Genomic DNA, 23,175 nt, shown 5'->3' with positions numbered 1-23,175 from the left:
ATCATGGAACATGCATGTAATCTTCCTTATTTCACATTCATATTCCTACGACACTCATATGTGGTTGAAATGGAGCTTATTGTTGGCTGGTTTACTATATAAACAATGATTATTAGTGGGAAACAAGACACCAAGAATCTCTTCCTCCTCTGTAATTCTTTCATCACATTATCTGAGCAAAGTTAGGTTCACCTACACTATAGCTGGTGTAAGCTAAGCGTAGTCAGTTTGTGTATCCTGTCGGAAGCGTGTCGGGATTCTGGAATGCACCCTCACCGGGCAAATAATGCTTTTTAAGGTAGTGTTATTATAACATAACACAGACTTCTTTTATCACTCTCAGTCGTTCTCTTTTTTTTTTTTTTTTTTTTTTTTCAAAAAGATTGCCAACCTTCATTAACGTTGCTTATCTTCCCCAACAAATTCCACTATCAACAATAGTGATTATTTCATCATTTAGTTCTTCTCTTGTTAACTGCAAATTTTCAATCTCATTCAAAACCATATATAGGATTTTGGTTTTCACTTGAAACTGAAGTACAATCATATACACTATTGTCAACATTTTCACCCATGTAAAAAAACTCTCTTGGTTTGAAAGGTATTGCAACATTCCAACATTTTTCCATCTCATTAGTGACATAAAACACCGGCCATTTGAGATTGTTCAGCTAACACATATGGCCCATCATCTATACTATCTCCAACATGTATTGTTCTAGCGAAGTTAACTTCGGTGAAACCATAACGGTCTCTTTTTATCCCTCTTGGAGTAGTCCTATCAGCCCATACACATTTAAATAGTGTAACTACAAATTTGCTACAGTAATTTAGTTCAATGATGTCAACCAATTTTTCATAATTAGCAACATCCCAAAAATCTCATGAGTATCTCAACTACTTGCAACATTTGGAGTTCTAGCATTAGCAAATACTCCACTATTTTGTGACTTCAGTCTTTATTCTCGTTTCACTGTTTGAAATCTTAAACCATTAATGTTATATGACGAAAATCTTCTAGCAAGAGTAAGTGGACCTCTTGCTAAAAACATATTGTCATATCGAACTTGCTTTTGGTTGTCATTATGTAGGATCTAAAACACAATGATATTGTATTAGTGAATTAATTTTGAAGTAAATATTAATTTTAGGTGAAATTCTTACTCTCTTTGTACAACAACTAGAAAAATCTCTATTAACTATTTTTTGAATCTCAGTAGAAGATCTCGTCCGCCTCCTTAGTTGTTTCTACGTTAAAATTTTGAGTACTTGCTACACTCTTCATACAACTCTTGATTTTCATCTTTGAGCAACTCATAAAATATCTTACTGTTTTCACTATCCTCTCTAGGTAATACTCCATCCCCAAGTAGAATTTGTTGTAATGTTGAAGGTTCATTTATACCATGTGAAACATGTGCAAAAGCATCATGAATGATATTTAATTACTTCACGATTTTCAATTTGCACATTAGTAGGCACAACATTAGACGTGCTACTAGAACTGTCGTAAAGACCCCCCCCCCCCCCTTCACCATTCCAAATCTAATTAACATATCCAGGTAAAATCTCGTCACAAATCAAGTGTTCTTTCACGTCAAATTTGTATAACCAATACCTAAATTTACACTTCACACAATGACACGATATTCTCTTCCTTTAACACATCTATGCTCAATTGCCAAATCAATTAATTTGATGTCTACCCCTTCTATATATTCCAAAGTATTTCGCGGCAATAAATCAAAGATTTATCCATGCATAATTACTTCAACAATAATGATAAAAAGTTACCTCTTGTTTGCTAAATATGAAAATTTGTCAAACTTTAATAGTTTAGTATACAAGATCTACAAAGAGAAAGAAAGATGGAATGTCATATGTATAAAAGAAGACCACTAATTATATGTTATTTATTGACCAGAAAGAAGGGAGTATCACAACTATTATGCTTAGGGAGATTTTGAATCACAAAGAGGTTGTCGGTCGTTGGTAGATGGCGAGGCTGGAGGGTGGCTTTCGGCAGTCCTAGCAGTGATTGACGGAAGAAATTGCAACGGAGGGAAGAAGAGAAAAAATTGAAAAAGTGCGAAGGATTGGAAGTCAGATTTTGGAAGAGCTTTTTGTTTACTTTTTTTTTAAAAAACATTTAGCATTAAACATAAATATTAATGGTTGTAGAGTTTCAGTGGCAGTTATGATGAACCGCCGCATGTAATTGTAGCTAACAATTAATTATTTAGGTTTCCATAATAAATTAGCGGCGGTTATTAAAACCGTCACAAAATAGTCATTTAGTGGTGGTTACAAAGTATATGTGCTAAAAAACCAATTTGTTGTAGTGCTCGTTAAACTTCTGGGTACTATTCATTACTGTTCTGGACCATATTAATTCTGATTCTAATGGAATTACTTTCAAATTATTTTCAATTTAAATTTTCAGTATTAATTTCCAGAATAAATTCCTGTCTGTTATGAGAGTTACAAATTGGGTTTTAAACCAGTCTTCCCTATATATACCATGATGTAGCAGGAGATTTTACACACTAGAAAATCTAAGCTTTCTCTCTCTCGAAATCTTGCTCATCTTCCTCATTCTTTCCATGTTCAAAGTCGTGTTCTAGTTCGCTAGATTCTGTTGTTTGAGTCCTCAAACATAGAATCGTAGTTCGTTTTATCCGGAGAATCCTATGCTACAACGCTAGCTCCTAGCACCTTTGGGAGGTAGCAAATTAAATAATGATTTAAGGAAAGAGTGTTTCACTCGACTCGACTCGAACTAAACTTAATCTTTCCTTTTTTCTTGTACTTGTATATATTTTCCAGAAATAATATTTTCATAGTATTATTTCACTAAACTAATTAAGCTGATATCTTTTATGAGCTAGCTTCCCCCAATTTAGCCTCCAAGTCGGAGTTTCCGTCTATAAGAAATTGTGGAGGCGGCATCATTTTAGAAACAAGCTAATCAACGGCTAATATGAGAGTTACCTAAAGGGCTTGGACCAGGAAGTATTCGCGCTTGTACCGTTGATCCCTGGATTAGCTGGTCGCCCTGGCTGGGTAGCAGGGTTCGGGAGACCTAACGAGGTAAACAAGCGGAGCTACCTCGGTAGACTTATTGTTTTCTGTTTCCATCCCTTCTCGGACAGGTCTAGGGTGCATGCATATATGCAAGTAAAATGATTGATGATACAGTTATATATTGATTGATATGCCATTTACAGTATGGCGATACAATGTATAGTATATGAATATATGATATATGCATGCATGTTAATTAATTAAATTAGCCTAATTGTTGTGAGTTATATAATTAATTATTATTCCAATTGCTGATATGCTTAGTAGGAATGATGTATGGATGGTATTTACTACGTTAGTTTACAAAACGGCTGACATTTTAGTTACGTTGCCCGGCCTGCCTCCACAACATCCTCGTACTGTTAAATTTTGTTCCAGACCAGACCAGTATAACGTTGTCTAATCTGCAGTTACGTTTCAAATGATTTTGAAGCACGATGCCGACGACGACGATGGATGTTCTCTTCTTTCCCTTCCTAGTTTTCCTTTTACTACTCATCGTTTCCTCCGTTCCTTCAGAATGCAACCCAAAACCTGTCATCTTCAATTTCGGTGATTCCAATTCCGACACCGGCAATTTTCTCATCACCCGTGGGATGCTTTCACAACTCCCACAAAACTTTTCTCTTCCTTTACAGGGCCGTTTATGTGATGGACGATTGGTACTCGATTTCCTATGTAAGTACATATATATATGATTTGGTTCAAATTAGAACTATCCCTTCTGTGGAAATTCTGAACACTTATTGTGCATTTTGTAATGTCTGAATGTTCAACCATGATAGTTGATTGTGCATTCGCACATAACTGATCGTGCACCTGAAAAATTATTATCAAAACACACCCTAAATTGTTTTTTAAAAAACTGCGGTGACGTTTTTATAATTTGTAATGCTTGAAACCATAGTTCTCATTTGAATGCATAACAATTACTCCAAGCAGTTCGCATGTTGTGACAATATTTTTTGTGTTGTACGATGTGGTGCAGGTGAAAGCTTGAATGCTCGTTACTTGAGTCCATTCATGGAATCTATAGCATCAAACTTCACAAATGGAGTTAATTTTGCGATTGCCGGTTCTTCAGCTTTTCCTAGAACTGGTCCTTTTAGTTTGGCTGTTCAAGTTGCGCAGTTTGCTCGATTCAAAAACCGTTCCCTTGAATTCTTTTCTCCAGGTTATTCATTCATCATTATATAATATATAATTGTAGCTTAATAACATTATGAAAAATGATTTCTCTCCTCCAAAATTTCCACTTCGATGTGGTTTCCATTCATCTAGTGTCATATATTGACGGATCTGACCACTAATTAAATAGAGAATTTAATTACAGTTAGATAATGTCATGTCATGAGAGATAAATTAGAGGGGAAATATTTGACGAGCATCTAGCAATACTCTAAAATATTAGGCAAATTATGCTGTGGACCCAGGTCCACCAAAAACTACGTCGTTTTTGTCTTCTTTTTTTTTTTTTTTTTTTTTTTAAATTAGTAAACATATTGTTGAATATAGAGTTGTCCAAAAATGTGTGAATATAGAGGTTTCAAAGTGTGAATGTAGAGTATAGAAATCGTGAATGTAGATTTATGATTGTGTGAATGTAGAGTTGCCTAGAAATGTGTGAATGTGGATGTTTCAAATTGTGAATATGGAGTATAGAAATTGTGAATGTAGAGTTATGCATGTGTGAATCTGTAATAGAGTTAAGAAGTTCTAGCAACTTGTAGCCCTGTAATGTGTGAATGTAGAGTTCTCAAGTTGTGAATATGGAGTATAGGACCTGTGAATATAGAGTTTTGAATGTGTGAATGCATAACACTGGTAATATAGTTACTAAACATATAATCCTGTAATATGTGAATGTGGAGTTTATAAAGTGTGAATGTAGAGTATAGTGTATGTGAATGTAGAATATAGTGTATGTGAATGTAGACCCAGGTCCACCTTGCAAGGTGGACCTGGGTCCACGGCATAACAACTCAAATATTACTCACTCTGTCCCATTTTACCTGTCTTGTTTACTATTCATTGGTCAAACCAATTCTTTCTTCATTGCTTATTTTCTTTAGTAATTTTTAATTATTTTTAAATTTGATTTTTTGTATTTAATAGTACTTTTAATGTAGTTTCTAAATATATAAATTTTATATACTAATACTAAATTTAATATTATGAAAAATTGAATTAAAAATAATTTCAATCAAGCCTCGTTAACTGAATCAGACAAATAAAATGGGACGGTAGTATTACCTAGCAATAGAAGTGTCAAATCAACAGATTATCTTACGGCCCAATTTAGGCTTAGCCTATTAGAGGTAGTCTGGCTTGGATGCTATACAATCGTTATATCGCGGTCTAGAGTCACCATGCACATTGTGAATCCCATCTAGACTATGTATTTGTTGTAATTAATACGTTATGTACTTTAATTTTTCTATAGGTATATAATATGTTAAGTAAATATACATAATACGCTAACTGAATGCACATAATATGAATTAGATCGAGTTCACAATGTACATAGTAGACCTTTGTCCATAATAATTTAAGGGTTGCTATATGGCCTGAATTAGAGCGGGCTTGGTTTGTGGTATAGACTAGGTCGGCAATTTATATTATGGACAGAATTATACAGAATTCATGTTCATAATGCACAGAATTATATAGCCGATGACACATAAACACTTAACATAATACACAGAATTCATGTTCATTATATCATGTTTATGTATATGTGTATTATGAACATGAATTATGCACCTTATGGAAGTCAAATTCTGTGTATTAGACTAGGGTCCACACTCGTGGATCATAATCAACGATATAACAATTGGACTAGGTTAGGTCACCTTTTTTTGTCCATGAATTGGGCCGAAATTTGCTTACCATTGGGCCAATTTTTAGGTGGATCGAGAACCATTAAAAAAGTATTTACAATCTTAATGTACTAAAATTACATTATTTGTGTATAGATGGTATATTATACAAAATAATGTAATTTTCTTTAATACAAAGTATATTCTTAATATATTAAAAATACATAATTTGTTGTATTGAATTTACATTATTTGATGGTATACAAAATAATAATGTACTTTTAGTACTCAAATAATGTACTTTAGTTAATAAATTATGTCCTTGTAAATAAATTGAAAACAAATAATATTTTAATTTTAGATACATAATAATTGATTATATGCACAAAATATGTTAAATGCAGGTACATAATATGTTAAGTTCATATTATTATGTACCTTCAGTTAACATATTATGTTTGCTTTCAATTTATTTATAAACACGATCTATTAACTACAAACACATAATATATTAAATACAGACACATAATTTGATTGTCATTTTGAACTATAATTTACAATGCAACCATAGATCTTGGTCCATGGTATAAAATGCCAGCAGATTGCTCATTCATTGTGCATTAAAAATATTTGTAGGAATCGAAGGTCTGCTGGGGGAAGAGGACTTTGCAAATGGTCTTTATGTGATTGACATGGGACAAAACGACCTGGATACAGCATTTGCTTCGCATTCATATGCACAAGTTGTGCAGAGAATTCCCTCTTGGATTGCAGAAATTGAAAACGCTATATGGGTGAGCACCAAGCCAGAATTTAAAGGCAAATTATAACTTAAGTTGTGGATTCTAATTCAAATTGACATTCAAATTATGTCTTTACTTAACATATTATATGGCTGTAGATAAAATAGAGGTACATAATGTAATTATAATCAGACACATAATATGTTAACTACAATGACATAATATGTCATTAACATATTATGTGATTGTAATTAACCTATTATGTGTCTGGAATTAACAAATTATGTTGAATACTCATAATATGTTAACTATAAATATATAATTTTTGAATCAATTGAGTCCGCAGTGCAAGGTGAATATTGGTCCATAGTATAATAATTGGAATTTGAATTTGCACATAATTTTGGCAAATTATACCATGGACCAGTGTCTATCTTGCATTGTGGACCCTGATCCAAAAAAATCTTCAAATTATGTATACATAATTACAGATATAAACTGTTAATTACATGTACAAAATATGTTAACGAGTAGACACATAAAATGTTAATAGTTAACATATTCTGTACATGCAGTTAACAACTTATGTGTCTGTAGCTATCATGTTTTACAAGTACAAAAACGATTAACTGCAAGCTAAGCATTGAATGTTTTAGCTGCAGACACATAGCAATATCATCACTGATTCAAGTATAACAATTGCATGATTTTCTAACTTTAATTGATTAATTTGTGTATAGAACCTGTACTTTCTAGGAGCTAGGAAATTCTGGGTACACAGCACAGGCCCACTAGGTTGCTTGCCTCTAATACTATCAAGAAGAAACTATTCCGCCGGAGATTTGGACCGCCATGGATGCTCAAGGGCCGTTAACCGAGCTGCAAAGGAATTTAACGACCAACTATCCCGCCTCTGCCGCCAGGCCCGCCGCCGGATGAAGGGGGTCAAGGCGGTGGTATATGTGGATGTGTTTGCAATCAAATATGACCTCATTGCCAATTCCTCTAAGTACGGTTTCAAGGAGGACCCTATGAGAGTGTGCTGCGGCTATGGCGGTGGCCGCTACAACTTCAATTCCACCTCCCAGTGTGGCAGCAAGGAGTTTCAAGTGTGTGACCGGGTGTCTCAATATGTGAATTGGGATGGGATTCACTACACTGAAGCTGCTAACAAATTTGTTGCGGCGAAAATACTTTCAACTCTTTACTCCACGCCTCGCCTCGCAATAGCTGACGTTTTCTTGCCTCAAATACCATCTACTGAATCTGAATTAGTGAGCTAAGTCCGTGCGGATCTGCTAGCTGACCCTTGCTTCAGTTTCATGTGACACAATGTAATTAACCATCCCCTAATTAAGACCCCTTACTATTATTGTAGTATGATGATGTCAAAATAAATGGAAAGCTATATATGCAAGAGGTCTCAAGAATGTATGCATGCATGATGCCTTCTTCTCTCTCTTAGAGCAATCTCACATAATTTTTTTTGTTGATTTTTATCAGGCCTACTCGAAAAAACGTGAGAGAAAAAGAGCAGAAAAAAAAATTTTGTCAAAAAAATGTCGATTTAGGCACTCAGTTGGGTGCATTTGGTGTGCACAACGCATGTCAGAATAACTTTTTCTTTTTTTTTTTTAAAATTTTCTAGTGAACCATACCCTACAAACAAATTTATACTTGCCGGAGCTTCTCAACTTTTTCTCTAATATCTTTTCTTTTCTCCACTTTAATATTGACCCCATCAAAAACTCTAAAAAAAAAAAAATCATTGATGATGTTACGGGTTGCTCAAGCAAACATTTTAAATAAATTATGCTAATAGTGGACGCCATGTTATATTTTCCTTTTTTCTTTTTTTTTTTTTCTTTTCCTCTCTTTTAGTGCATAGATCAGAAAGACCCCCAGAAGGTCACAACTCCTGCTACTTAGCCCGCGTCAAGACACTCATATCAATCTCCCTCTCATTCCAAATTTGTGAGACACCTCAAATATAAATAAACATATCGTTTAACCTTCTGCGACAACAAGACTCCCCTATCCAGAAAAGCCTCTATTTTACCCACATCCATTTATGAAGAGAGATTGGGAAGTAAAACTCACTCACATTCCTATGGAGTAGAACGAGGTGGCTGATTGTGTGGCAAAGATGGCAGTGAGAAAACATTGCAAGTGGATTGAGTTAAAGGACCCCCAATGAAAGTCCGACGGTATCGAGAGCGATTAGTGCACTACCACCTTTGGTGGTGGTCTTGGAAGAGCCAAATGATTCTTCTGCTGGGATTTCTACCCTTCACCCTTGCAGTAAAACCCTCTCTTCTCTCCTTTCACCTCCACCTTGAAAGAAACACTCCAATAAAGTTGCTCTTATAATTGAAGTGGTGCTCAATTGATTATAAAAGATATTTTCATGCGAATTATATTGATACATTGAATACTGAAGTTGAACATTAACTTAACTTTAATTTGATTGGCCTCAGAATTTTGTCCTTTCAAAGTAAATAATTAGCTCTTTAGCACCACGGGTTTCATGATTTCAATTATACAATTCTCTGAATATCACAATTTTATGATCTAAACATCATTGTTATGTAAGTGGAACATCACTATCAGCTCCTACAACTGTATTTAAATATTCAATATTATAAGCAATTTGGTTCTTCGGCTTGAATGAATTCCATACTTCAATATTAAATTTTGTTGCAAGGGAAAATGTCATTTTTTTCATCTTTGAATCCGAAGAAAATAACATTTTTGACCTGATGGAGATATTAGAAACGACCCAATAACAGAGACCCGAGGTTTTGGAGTGCCTAGCCTGAGGCACATAATGATGGGCCTTGACTTAGCCTTGCGGGCCCACTACATGGGCCTTGACTTAGTCTCATGGCCCATCACATGGGCTTGAACTTAGTCTTGTGGCCCTCCACGAATTTAGCCTAATTCGGATTTCCTTGTATAAAAGGTCATTGTCTTAGCATTACAGTGCATCTTCATCATCATACTTTGTCTAAACAATTACGGTAATAACATTACACTTCTTTTGTAATAGCTTTGCGACTACGAATCAATAAGCTATTACAAAAAGTTACTTAATCAAACACTTATATTGGCTATTTAACCAAGTCAAACAATTAATAGTGGTCAAATAAGTCAAAATTAGCTGATAAAGCTAACTATGTTACCAAACAAACAAGCCTTTGTCATTTCAAATAATTAGCTCTTTAGCACCACAGTTTCATGATCTAAACATAATTGTAATATGAGTGGAACATTAGCTTAAATTCCTGCAATTGCCCACTTTGGTTCTTCAGCTGGAATGAATTCCACACTTCAATCTTTAGATTTGCCAAAACAAAATATATGGCAATGGTTTAGTTGTGGCATTAGTGAGACAAATAGGCAAACAGATTTCAATAGGTGTAGGGCAAAGATATGAACCATAAATCCAAGAACCATTGTACTAACACAGCACACCATGTATTAATAATTATCAACACATGCATATTTAGTGAAATGCAAGAAGTACGAGGACCCTACCCGCTCAATCAGCTCAATAAACTGCATTTGAATTTGCCATCTGACAGAACGAGCTTCTCTGCTTTTGTAATTGCGTCCAGTGGGAGAGGACTAAAGCTTCGGGAGGGGCCATAGAAATGAGGAAAGACGTTAGAGTCATCAACTGCTTCATAAACCAATCCATCTCCAAGCTGAAAAAGATTAAACTGACAATTGTAAGGTCCACAAATTAAAGACAGAGTCAGTTCAACAAATTACCAAGACCAAAAAATCTCTCCTAGGTTGTGCAGAAACAAGAGAATGATCTATGAAAAGGTTGACCTTATTAGCATCAACTTGCAGCAAGTATAGATCTTTGTTAACATTCATGAAAAAGTTCTGCAGAGTTGATTGAACCTGCAAAACCAGAATAAGTTTCAGACACTCAATAATGCCACCTTGAAAATAATATCCCAATCATAGATACTTGACGATAACCTATACTTGGAAAAAAAAAAGAAGAAAGCATTAGCATGTAACTGGAATAAACTATCTACTGAGTAAACTCAGTAAAGAGGCCAACACTCAAACAGTGGTATGCAATGTGCTACCAATACTATATATCAATCTATCATGGTATCAAGGGATTGTTCGATGTAACCACAAGGTCATGAGTTCGAATCCCAACCCTCTTACGTTGAGCCGGTCAGGGGCAACCTAGGTTGGTTTACTTTCTTGTGATCCTTTGCCGGCTAGGGTCACAAAGCGGGGTTTACCCAATGTACACCCTCAGGTAGTGGCTACGGATTTCCCTCGTCACATAAAAAAAAAAAGGAATTGTTCGATCTTGAGTAAGATTAATCTTGATTCTGCCTCATCAAGAAGGTAGGACATACTGATCAATATGATCGTAAAGGAAACTATGACAGCCTTTGGAAGATGGGCAGCTTGTTGATAAGGTGATTGCATAATTATTTTTGGGCATGAAACAATGAAAATATGTAAATGGTAAAAGTTTCTGTATATCATGACCCAAAAGTATAAACACCAAGAACCTTGGCCAAAGAGTATAAAATAAATAAAACTCAGCAATTCTGTCCATCTTCTATTAAAGGAACAAAGAAATCACTAAAAATAAAGAATTCAGCTCCCATGATGAAAGGCCATCACCATTACCCCGAAACAAACCTCCTCATTGCCGGAAAGTCAATTGGAAATGTCAGCTACATCAAGGTAAATACTAGCAAAAACATTACAATTACAATTGAAATAGCAACAAAACCCATTCAGCTTCTGTAGTGCTTCATCAAGTTAACAGCTGACATCCTCAATAACACATCATATATTTGGTTCTTTTGTGAAAGGGCAGCAGCACAACAAACAGAACACTACTGGACATATTTAAATATATTATACGGCCCTGTCACAGCATAACCTGATCATAGCACCTCATATATTTGGTTCATTTGCATCCCTTTAAATTATTCATCATATATTAGTTCCAAGCTTTGTTAATTTACTCAATAGGAGTATAGGACTCAAAAACTGACTTCAAACAATTTCTCATTTCTATATAAACATAAATTTGCAGTTCAACTAATGGCATAGATCTTCTCAAAAAAAAAAAAAAAAACTAATGGCATAGATTTTTAGTTGAGATGGAACACTCGTGATTCAATTTGTAGTAGATAGGGAAAGGAGTATGATTCATTGATTCCACAGCCAAAACAGCATAGATTATAACTCAATTTAGCAAAACACAGATAAATCTTCAGTAGTAGGAAATTAGGTCCAACTTTCCGAGTCTGTTTGTTAAGGGTGGAGTATAAACCAGATCCGTCCGTGTTTAGAGTTGAAAAATCACTGGCGTTTTAAGAAGAAATGGAGAAGAGAAGGGTTTGGATGACCTGATCGAGCTTACTGAGATGTATACAGCCAGTAGTTTTGTCGAGATCCCCACCAAGCATGCTTCCATTCTTCTGGAATTCCTCCCACTCCTCGGCGGTGCTGATTCGATACACAAACTCTTCCTTTTCACAGCCAGTGTCTATCGCAGCCATCGCCACCTTCGATGTCCTTCTCGCTCCAATCTCCGCACTTTGCACAACAATTCAAGATAAACAGGAATGTGCTTTTGGCGTTGATTCGACAATCGAAATAATTTTAACATGTTTTAATATCTTAATTAATTTTGTTTAGAGTTAGTACCAATTTATTCTTTCCCTGTAGTAGTAGTTTTTCTTGATTTAGTTCTAAATAACTTTTGTGTTTAATTAGGTCTTCGATTTTAATAGTTTTATCTAATTGAGTCTTCATTGTTATTCTTAGAATCAAGGATAAAATTGAGAAAACCAGTCTACTTGATAACTAAATTCGATAAAACCACTATAATCGAACACTAACTTAAATAAAACTATTATAGTTGAAGACTAAATTGGTATTAATAGTGATAAAATTACTAAGTTATTTTAACACATGACTCAATTGAGAAAATCATGAAAGTCAATGACTTAATTAAAAACAAAAAGTTGTTTATGACTAAATCGAGAAAAATTATAATAGTCAATGACTAAATTCGGTATTAACTCATTTTTTAAAGGAAAATACTTTATATTCCCAACTTTTACTCCCACCTACAAAATCTTGACGTAGACACTTGTATTGTGACCTACATGAAAAAATAACTTATCAGAGTCCGGCACATCAGTAAGTAAAAATCATGGTTGAACAAATCACTAGGCATCCCTTGGGCGCTCAGAGAGCCCCTAGGATGCCTAAGCGGGGATTAATCGGCGCCTAGGTGCCAGTGTATTTTTTTATTTTATTTTTTATTTTTTAAAAAGTTGTTTAAGTATTTTTAATTTTTTAAAGATTAATAATTATAAATTATATAATACTTTAATAGTTAATACTAAAATATTAAATATTAACCTAAAAAATATCTAGAGTTTGTACAATTTTGGATTATTTCGCTCAAAATGATGTTGTTTTGAGTGAAATAACACATTAAAAAAAGAAGAACAATAGTTAATTGGCCGACTAGGCGGCCTAGGAGGTCTAGTCGGCGCCTAGGAGTCCTAGGCGGTCAGCGCCTAAGCGGCGTAGGCGGTGCTTAAGCGGCCTAAGCAGAGCTTAGGCGGCCTAGGCAGTCGCCTAGCCGACCAGACGCATAGACCACCATTTAAGATGATACGCTAAGCGGTCAACCGGCGCCTAGCGCCTAGGCAAGGATTAGTCGGCGGCTAGGCGGGATTTTTGCAACAATGGTACATGTAGTAGAACTCTTTTTTAAGGTAGAATGGTTATGAAAAATACTAGATGACTCTTAGGGGCCGTTTGGTTCACGGAATGTTAGATTACCTTAGGGAATGTTAGATTGCTGGGAATGTTAGATTACTGAGAATGTTAGATTCTTGTGTTTGGTAAAAATTAGGTTATATAATATAAACATGCATCTTTGGTTGAATTTTATTGTTTATGTTATAATGGTTTTTTTTTTTTTGAAAATAATGTTATAATGATTTTTTTACCTTAATACTCTCGTATTACAAATCACCTTGCAAACATGAACATGTGCCAAACTGCTACAATATAATGTTATTTCTTTCCAAACTTATGTTTTCCCATATCTAGTCCTCTTTCATAAAAATAAAATAAATAAAATAAAGTTCAAAAATCAAGCTTTCACCTTGATGTATGTTAAGGGCAAAGAATGTAAAATGGCAAGGGAATCTAACATTACCTAAGATGAGCAAGGGAATCACATTCCCTCAAAAACAAGGAAAAGTGTGATGTGGAGGCAATGTTTGATTCCAAGGGAATGTTATATAACTCCAACCAAACATAGGAATGTTAGATAACCAACCCAATATAACCCTAGTTATCCTATATAACTCGAACCAAACGCCCCCTTAAGTTCTACTTCCTATTTTTACTCTCGCTCAAAATTTTGATGTTGACATTTTGTATAGGACGCATAGCATGAAAAAAACTTATCATATATTGCCACATGAAGAGTAAAAGTGAGATATTGGAAATTGGAAGTCTTTGGCTCAATTTGGTAGAACGTGTTTTAAAGTTTTTTTTTTTTTTTTTGAAAGCAAAACTACGAAAATATATTATGGTAGCGAAATAAAATTAGGGGGCCAGAGTCCCAATACAAACTGTTTGCCTATGAATAGGCTGCTAAAGCTAAAGAATGAGCTAGCGAATTAGAAGAACGTAGAATTAAATGAACATAACAAGCCTTGGAAGCTAACATAAGGTTCCTACATTCGCCAACGAAAATACTAACATAGAACCTGTCAACAACCGAAGAAGTGTTGAGATTATGCCATAGTTTAGAGCAATCCACATGCAAACGAACCATAGAGACACCGTGATCTTTGAGCCAAGAAAGAGCTTCCTTACACGCCAAGGTTTCAGCCATCAAAGGGTCGGTGCAACTTATGAGAGGGCCATTAGCAGCCGCGACGAATCCCCCGGTTGATGTAAGAATAATTGCACCTGAAGGGTAGTTATTCGTGGTGAGGTGTGGATGTGGTACGAAATGAAGGGTTATGTTAAAACGAAGAGTCTTGAACTCCCCGAGTGTCGTGTCTCTCGTGGATGGCAAATTGGAGAGTGAAAGCTTCCTATCTTTTATGGTTTAGACAACACAAGAGTAAGGGACATAGAGAATAGTGAGATATTGTAAGGGTAGTGCAAGGTTGGGTAAATTTAAGAAGTAAATGTGAAATAAAGGCGAATGGGGGCTAGAATATCCTGGAGATTGGTTCAATGCATACCGGAGAGATTCGACTTCCCTTGAGATATGATTGAAGGAGCTTGGAACACAATCCTGAGTGACGTCACACTCAAGCTCCCAATCCTCAGTCGGTTGGGGAATATTATCGAACACCTTGCCTACAAGTTCCCTCCGGATCTCATCTTCTTAGACTGAGAGCGGGGGAGATGTGAGTAGTGGGCTTTCATCCCTTTGCGATATCTCGCCAAAGGGATGATCCTAGATCCTTGAAGAGATCGGGGCCCTCAATCCAACAAGAACATCCAAAACATACACACAATTTCAATAATCCCAAAGAAATCAAAACTCATTCAACAATTTTAGATCATGAACACAAAATCTCCATCCTTCCTAGCACTATCCTAAGGTCTAGCCCTTCATAGGCTTCAATAACATCATATTATTCAAATAGTAAAGCATATTTACAAGATCAAAGCAAAAAGCAAATATCTTTAGGAAAAATGAAAGTGCAAGAAAGAATTCCAAAGAGAAATCAAATAACAATGAAAGAGTTTACCCAAGAGGATTCCCAAGCTATAGTGATCCAAGATTCTCTTCTCCAAGAAGTTCTTCCTCCTCTCACTAATCCTATCTAACCTAATATAAAAATGAGAAGTGAAAAATTGGCAAAAGGTCCTCCCCTCCTAGCTAAAATGTCCCTTTTATACTAAAATATCATGCAGGGTTCTGGTGCCAGTCCACGCCGACCACACGCGTGTGGGCAGGCGTGGATGCATTCTGGAATTAGTCCACGCACACCTACACGCGTGGTGGGGGTCGTGGACAGAATTTTCTTTGTTCGCGTCTCCTTTGTTGTCTTTGGCTTGGTCTTTTGCGTGTCCCTAGTTTGGATTTGTTCTTCTCGTCATTGTTCACGCTTTCCTTGGTTGATTTCAGTCTTTGATCCTGTGGAAATCTTTCAAAACGTACCACACAAAGGTCTTTTGCAATCATTAGCATAATAACATGAAAATGTGTAGATTAAGTAGTTTAAAATGTTCGTTTGTCAACAATTCTTCTTCAATTGCTCCTAAATAGATGGGTACTTTTGGCGTCTATCAGCACTGTAAGTAACTTTACCCGTCCATGAGTCGTAGCCGGCGTCTGTATAGCAGTGCAGAACAAAACCAGGTGAGGACGTGGCGGCCTGCTATTGCATGGTGGAAGATGAAACCGTAGGCTGGTTGATTGGGAAGACAGTAGCACGCCAGTTCTCCAACGCTCGACGTGCTGCATGCCAGACTGTTCGAGGAAACGGAAGCCTTGCCTCCCAAACAACCTTGTTCCGCGTCTTCCACAGATGTTAGAGAATAGCCACGTGAGATTCCATTTGTGCGTTTTCCAAAACTATCCAGGCAGCTTCCAGCCATATAGGGAAATCTGCACCACTCAAGTTGTCTACTGGCAAACCACTCTCACGCTAAACATTACCAGTTGTTATATCGTGGACCATGGTCCACCGCTAAACATTACCAGTTGTTATATCGTGGACCATGGTCCACCCTGCATTGTGGACCATGGGTCATGGCTGATACTGCAGTTGTGTTGAATGGATACTGCAGTTGTGCGGAACAGAGGTCGTTTCATTCGTCTGGAACTGCAGTTTTGTTGAACGGATACTGCAGTTGTGCAGAACAGAGGTCGTTTCATTCGTCTGGAACTGCAGTTTTGTTGAACGGATACTGCAGTTGTGATGAACGGATGAACAACCTCTTTTCCACGCAACTGCAGTTTCCTTTCAATACAATTGCAGTATCTTTTCAACACAACTGCAGTATCCATTCAACATAACTGCAGTATCAGCCATGACCATGGTCCACAGTATAATTTGCGAAACATTACGTGAATAATCACACAAGACTAAGGCATGCATGGAATCCTCATTTACCCCCCCCCCCCCCCCCCCCCACGCGCGCGAGAGAGAGCCTCTATGCTATACNCGCTAAACATTACCAGTTGTTATATCGTGGACCATGGTCCACAGTATAATTTGCGAAACATTACGTGAATAATCACACAAGACTAAGGCATGCATGGAATCCTCATTTACCCCCCCACCCACCCACCCACAACACACACATTGGGCATGAAAGGCTCACATCTACCTTCTTAAGATATAAATTAGTAGTAGGCAACACATTTTGCACAGCTCTCTAAAGAAGGCCCTTTACTTTGGAGAGACCTTTAATTTCCAAAGTTTAATCCAACTAACAAAACCAATAGATTGTTCATCATAATCGCCCAATAGATCTCTGTAACCTCTCTTGACAGTGTATACGCCCCTTGGGGGTCCCTGTACCAAAACTAGGTGTCTTCATAATTCATACTCACAGGGACGCAAACAATACGTTCTACATCAGTGGGCAAAAACATGTCACTCAACAAAGGCATATCCCAAGAACTTATAGCAGGGTATATCAAACCTGCAACCGTAGTGCCTTGGAGTTGATGGGGCATAATAGTTTGAATCACTGGACTGTGACCATCTAGGAGCCATGGATCACCCCAAACCAGTGTGTTGGCACCATTCCCAATCCTATGCCTCACCCCACCACAAACTAACTCATGAGTTGTCATAATACTTCTCTAACAAAAGCTTGGGCAATTACCTAGAGTATCATCAATGAGAGATGGTTTTGGAAAATACCTTGCTTTGTAAACTCTCGTTGCCAGAGATTAGGGATCAGTAAGAAAACACCAACCCTGTTTGCCCAACATAACCATATTAAAAGCCTGTAAGTCCTTGAACCCCAACCATCCAAACTTCTTAGGGACACACATATGGTTCCATGCTAGCCAATGAGTCTCCTTGCCATTAGAACCACCAGAACCCCACCAAAAATGATTCATTATGCGCTCCAAAGCCAAACAAAGAGAGTCTAGGAGTAGGAACACACTCATCGTGAAAGTAGGCATAGCCTGTACCACACTTTTGAGAAGTATCTCCTTACCAGCCTTTGTAAGCAACTTCTTGTTCCAGGAGCCAATCTTTTGCCTTACTTTATCCTTAATGTAAGTAAAAACAACCTCTTATTCCTTCCAATAAAAGAAGGCAAACCCAATATATGGTTGAGTTACACCAAGCACTCCGGCAACAAGATCAAGGACCTCCCTAGGGGTGTTTTTACTAAAAAAAATATTTGACTTGTGAAAATTGACTGCTTGACTAGATAGGCATTCATAAGTGTGTAGGCATTGCTTGATAACCCCTGCCTCCTGTAAATTGACCTTAAAGAAAAGCAAGTTATCATCTGCAAAAAAATAAATGTGAGATGGCAGGGGCACCCCTAGCCACTCTACAACCATGAATGGATCAAGACAACTGAGCTTGTTGTAGTAACAAAGAAAGACCCTCACCACAAAAGATAAACAGATAGGGAGGCAATGGGTCACGCTGTCTAAGACCCCGTGAGAGTTTATAGCTTATTTTAACTACAAATAAGCTATAAGCTCTGTTTGGTAAAACTCTAAGAGCTTAAAATAATACATTTTTTCTGTCTTACTTACTATTCATTAGTCAAACCAACTCTTTCTTATTTGCTTATTTGTATTAGCATTTTCTTATAATTTCTAAATTAAATTTTTATTTGTGTTTAATAGTAATTTTAATTACTTTCTAAATATATAAAATTTACATACTGCTTAATTCTAAACTTAATATTATTAAAAATTAAATTACAAATAACTTTAGTCAAGCCTCGTTAACCAAACCGAACACATAAAATGGGATGGGGATAGTAACTTATTTTGAAGCTATTAACATTTTTTTATCCTTATTAATTTATAAAAATGACAAATCTATACATCCTTGTTTTATTAAAACTCTGATATCTAAATATTTTTTTAAACATTCTTATGGCTCCCAATTCTTTACAGTACTTGTTCATCAGGGCGAGAGCCACAAAAACTCATTGTTATTTAATATATCTAATGAATGGATAAGATTAAAACTAATAGATAATATATGAAACATATATTAAAACATTTCATCTTTAATCTATTCCATAACATATTTTAAAATGCACAAAAATTAAATCCAAACATTGGTACTTTATTATGATATGTTAAATTATAAATGTTAAATATATATATATATATATATATATATATATATATATATATATATATATATATATATATATATATATATATATATATATATATATATATATATATACATACATACGTATATATGTATACACTACATATATATACGTATACGTATATACACGTATATATACGTATATACGTATATATATACATATATACTTTAAATTACAACATATATCAACATTTAAATTTGAATATATAAATGTATAACATGTCCTTTTATGTCTTTTTACACTTAACATGTTATTCAATATATAATTTTACCAAACACCTTAATTTATAACATGCCAAGGACCTTGTAGTCCAGTGGCATCAAACTCTTTCCTTTATATAGGAGGTGGTGGGTTCGAGTCTCGGTGGAGGCAATATTGACTCTTGTGCTTCAATAGGTTGAGAAAGTAGTTATGAACAGATATTGCATTGTAATAGTATTCAAAAAAAAACTATTAACTTTTCAACTTCAAGTATTGGTTTTTCAGCTTTCAGCCTATGTAATAGGTCATTGAGTGGAGTGGAGTTTTATAGGTCATCATCGGTTCTTAGGGCCTTCTCATAGATATAGACCTGTTTTTCAGCTTTCAGCCTATGTAGTAGGTCATTGAGTGGAGTAGAGTTTTATAGGTCATCATCGGTTCTTAGGGCCTTCTCATAGATATAGACATCACACCTCTAAATTTAATGGAAGAAAATGTTGTCAGGATATTAATAATACATTTGAAAAAAAAAACTAGAAATGAGATGAGAAAGGGAAAAATATCAGAGTGAAAATAGTTGAAGATGGTGACATGCAATAGGAAGAAGAAAAACATATTTTTCGAACTCCCTTATTGGAAGAAAATAGCCCAAATTATAATTTTAAGTGCGCATGGTTTGCTTTGTCAAAACATGTATTCTGTTGTTTCTCCAAAATTTAATAACATTAGACAATTGATCCACACATCTTACTTCGTTCTTTGGACTAACCATACTATAGCTATGGGATACGATATACCCTTTTAGATCCTAAAGTGGAAGTGTACATTTAAGTTACATTTCAACTATGTAGTTAGAAATTAAATTTGAGCTTGTACATTTCTTTTAGTATGTCCAACCATGTTGGAAATTTGTGTCCTTGTTATTATAGTCGGAAAAATTAATTATGAGTGTGTATATCATTATTTTGCTAAAGAATGTCTTAGTCTGTGGGAGTGATCATTTGAAAATTTCATTAAGATGATCTACTTTAGAGATAGGATTGATCATATATTCATGTATCTCTAATTGAAGTGTATGTTGAACAATAAGTTCAAAAGTTCCAGGAGTGGTTAGCCTTGTATTGTTCTTATTGATGTAGTAAATTAAATACTCTTAGGTATACGGATATGAATGAGGATTTAAATATAGTAGCTCGAGTAGAAATATTCGAAGGTCGGAGGATCTCGAGCTTATAAGTACTCTAAAGAGTGAATAATCAAAATCCCTTTTTGCAAGCATCTAAGGTGGTATTTATAGGAATTTGGAGAAGACACATGCTGGGAAGTCGGCATGTATGACACGTGTCATTCATGCACTTGGCGATCTCAGAGGCTAAGGAGCGGTGTCCACGTGTAATGGAATATCTGACTGACCAATAGCTATCGTGCCCTGTTTGGACGCTATTATTGATACTCGTCTCTTAGTACTGATCATATGGGATTGAGGGGCCCTAGTAGAGCAATCGGGTTGGGCCGAGTCTAAAGGTCTTTGAGTAGAGACCCATTAAGCTAAGAAGGAATCATGTCTTCAGGTCAGGTTCGGTGGATCCCCATGAGGTCGGAGGCGGTCGGAAAACGCCCCTCTCTATGCACAGAGTTGAATTTGATTAGGTGTTTAGAACGTGTGAATTGGTAGACTCAAGGTATATTCCCTATCAAGTAGCCCCCTAGTCTATGCCCCGAGATAATGTAACGTTTTGAGGGGTTAGGGCTATAAAATCCGATTAGAATTCAGCGTCTAAAGGTCTTTAGCCAGTCTAAGATTGAGTCTAGCACCTAATGGATCTCAACGCTGCATTATGCTTACTTCCAGGGGTTACCCATCCTATGACTGTTGTAAGTCAAGCACACTTAACCACAGAGTTCTTTGGCTATCTGGTTGTCATATCTTACTTAAAACCAATTGGTGATAAGTAGGTGGACATTAACCATTTAACCACATCTCTCCACGGTAAGCCACAACGCCACGTCTCAAATCGAGCAGAGGCAGAACTCAGCTAACTCGGCGGACTCTCAACATTCCCCCTCCTAGCACCTACCGCAACCTTTGAACACTAAGTCCAGTTGTGCAGCACGCCTGACTCAGTCCTTAGCCTTCACGCCCATCATCCCCCTCTTAGGACTGAACTTGGTCGGACCTGCACCCACATCCCATCTGGGATTGAACTCGACTTTCTCCTTGCCATTAATTCGAACCCGTGACCTTAGCTCTGATACCAATTGATGGATCTCAATGCTGCATTATGCTTACTTCCTAGGGGGTTACCATCCTATGACTGTTGTAAGTCAAGCACGCTTAACCACAGAGTTCTTTGGCTATCTAGTTCTCATATCCTACTTAAAACTAATTGGTGATAAGTTGGTGGACATTAACCATTTAACCACATCCCTCCATTGTAAGCCACAACACCACGTCTTGAATCGAGCTGGGGCTAAACTCGGCCAACTTGGCTGACGTCCAACAGCACCGGTCTACGGCGTACTATGCAAATCACCGCTCAAGCCAATTTGTTTGCTACGTGTTATGCCAGGGCTACTTGTCTGGGGATCCGTTTCAAAATTTCAAATTTTCCTACCTCCTTCATCTATAAATATAGCACGTTGGTGAGCCAAATTCATGTTTTTTCTTCATGCATCACTAGAGCTTCCCGAACTTGAGCACAAGCGATTCAACAACCTCCGACGAAACAAACACTTTCGAACGTCTTACTGGGTAAAAACTCATTCCTGAATACCTTAATTCATTTATATTCCTATTTTCTTAGCATTTAGCCTCTCCAGTTCTAGATTTCATTAAACTCCCATCGGTTAACACCCGTACACTAAACGTCTTCCCCTCTGTCTTCCTTCTAAAGGAAGGGGTACCATATCCGACTCAAATAGCCAGAATACCTCCGTTCGGGACTATGGTGACAATGTCGAGGTTAGCTCATTCTCGGTGTCGTCATATGACTACCTCATTGAGGAGATTGAGTAATTCTCAAGGGTTCGGGGGGATTCACCAAACGATCCCGCAGATCAATCTTCCGAGAGGTAAAGCGCGCTCGTGGATTCTCTACCTGAAGACACAGGTCCTTAAACTCTGGTAACTTCCGACCAACCTTCCACTCACCCGCGAGCTCAGGGGCTGACCTCGCGGTGACCCAGGCTTACCACGATCGGGTTTAAGGCTGGGGAAATACCACTCTAGAAAATGCATGTAACTTACATTTTTGTCAAGGTGGGATCTCGGGATTTTGCTACGATCTAGGGATTGGGTGTGCTGCAATCTAGGGGCCTTGTACTGATGCGGAGGTCGTTTCTTACTTCAATCTAAGAATCAGATTCTTTTGCGGCCTAGGGGCCATTTGCATCACCATAAAGGTCAGGTTTGACTTCGACCTATGAATCGAGATTATTACAGTCTAGTGAATCTTCCACCAACGTTTGGGATCGAATTTTACACTGATCTAGGGATCAGATTTATTACAATCTATAGACCGTCTGTAACACCCCGGACATACCTCCCCGTACATCCGAGGGAGTTACCGCCACACCTAGAGAGAGAGTTCTATCATTCCGCGATAAACTTCACTCTAGGTGCACCGGCTAAAGGGAACTCTTCTAACCACAACATCCACCCAACAGTTGCTTACGCACTTAGATACATATCAGCTGAAAAAGCTTAACTAAGCAATATATACATACTTGCACTTATATATACATGAGTTTGCCCCTTGGGTCAAAATACAGATCAAGGGTTAACTACGACCCGACTAGCCATGTTTAGCCATCACTAAGGCTACAAAAAGTATGTACATAAAAAAACTCCCAAGAACTCGACGTCTAGTCAATCATGCGGTACACGGGGCCGGTGAACTCTCCCCAGACCAGGTGCCACTCCCCCTCGTACCAGGTGATATGGT

General features: G+C 36.8%; 3 protein-coding genes across 4 annotated transcripts; 2 read left to right on the top strand and 1 right to left on the bottom strand.

Annotated features, from left to right (window-relative positions):
* Positions 1-3,521: 3,521 nt before the first annotated feature.
* LOC115996054 (GDSL esterase/lipase At1g09390-like) lies at positions 3,522-6,733 on the top strand. Its single transcript, XM_031235201.1, has 3 exons — positions 3,522-3,762; positions 4,073-4,258; positions 6,540-6,733. Exons 1-3 carry the CDS (start codon positions 3,522-3,524, stop codon positions 6,731-6,733), a joined length of 621 nt encoding a protein of 206 aa, XP_031091061.1.
* A 61-nt stretch (positions 6,734-6,794) lies between these two features.
* Positions 6,795-8,140, top strand: LOC115996053 (GDSL esterase/lipase At1g09390-like). Its single transcript, XM_031235200.1, has 2 exons — positions 6,795-6,815; positions 7,387-8,140. The coding sequence occupies exons 1-2, from the start codon at positions 6,795-6,797 to the stop codon at positions 7,927-7,929; spliced, it is 564 nt and encodes a 187-aa protein (XP_031091060.1). The 3' UTR covers positions 7,930-8,140.
* Positions 8,141-9,731: 1,591 nt separating this feature from the next.
* Positions 9,732-12,281, bottom strand: LOC115996244. 2 transcript variants are annotated; one of them, XM_031235400.1, is made up of 4 exons: positions 12,049-12,281; positions 10,484-10,558; positions 10,184-10,353; positions 9,732-9,981 (listed from the first exon to the last, which is right to left on the bottom strand). In XM_031235400.1, exons 1-3 carry the CDS (start codon positions 12,199-12,201, stop codon positions 10,192-10,194), a joined length of 390 nt encoding a protein of 129 aa, XP_031091260.1. In that variant the 5' UTR covers positions 12,202-12,281; the 3' UTR covers positions 9,732-9,981; positions 10,184-10,191. The 2 variants fall into 2 exon arrangements, with proteins under 2 accessions (XP_031091260.1, XP_031091259.1); XM_031235399.1 differs by lacking the exon at positions 9,732-9,981 and having other exon boundaries at positions 10,006-10,353.
* Positions 12,282-23,175: the final 10,894 nt, after the last annotated feature.

This window comes from Ipomoea triloba, chromosome 11 (assembly GCF_003576645.1).
Source record: "Ipomoea triloba cultivar NCNSP0323 chromosome 11, ASM357664v1".
Classification (NCBI taxonomy): Eukaryota; Viridiplantae; Streptophyta; class Magnoliopsida; order Solanales; family Convolvulaceae; genus Ipomoea; species Ipomoea triloba.
The sequence above is the reverse complement of the archived record's forward strand: the minus strand, read 5'-3'. Positions and strand labels throughout refer to the sequence as shown.

Coding starts and splice junctions, on each gene's coding strand:
- LOC115996054 (XM_031235201.1), top strand. CDS start 3,522: ATGCCGACGACGACGATGGATGTTCTCTTCTTTCCCTTCCTAGTTTTC. Junction 3,763..4,072: donor ATTGGTACTCGATTTCCTAT/GTAAGTACATAT, acceptor GATGTGGTGCAG/GTGAAAGCTTGAATGCTCGT. Junction 4,259..6,539: donor CCTTGAATTCTTTTCTCCAG/GTTATTCATTCA, acceptor AAATATTTGTAG/GAATCGAAGGTCTGCTGGGG.
- LOC115996053 (XM_031235200.1), top strand. CDS start 6,795: ATGGCTGTAGATAAAATAGAG. Junction 6,816..7,386: donor TGGCTGTAGATAAAATAGAG/GTACATAATGTA, acceptor ATTTGTGTATAG/AACCTGTACTTTCTAGGAGC.
- LOC115996244 (XM_031235400.1), bottom strand. CDS start 12,201: ATGGCTGCGATAGACACTGGCTGTGAAAAGGAAGAGTTTGTGTATCGA. Junction 10,559..12,048: donor ATCTCAGTAAGCTCGATCAG/GTCATCCAAACC, acceptor CTGGTTTTGCAG/GTTCAATCAACTCTGCAGAA. Junction 10,354..10,483: donor TGCAAGTTGATGCTAATAAG/GTCAACCTTTTC, acceptor AATCTTTTTCAG/CTTGGAGATGGATTGGTTTA.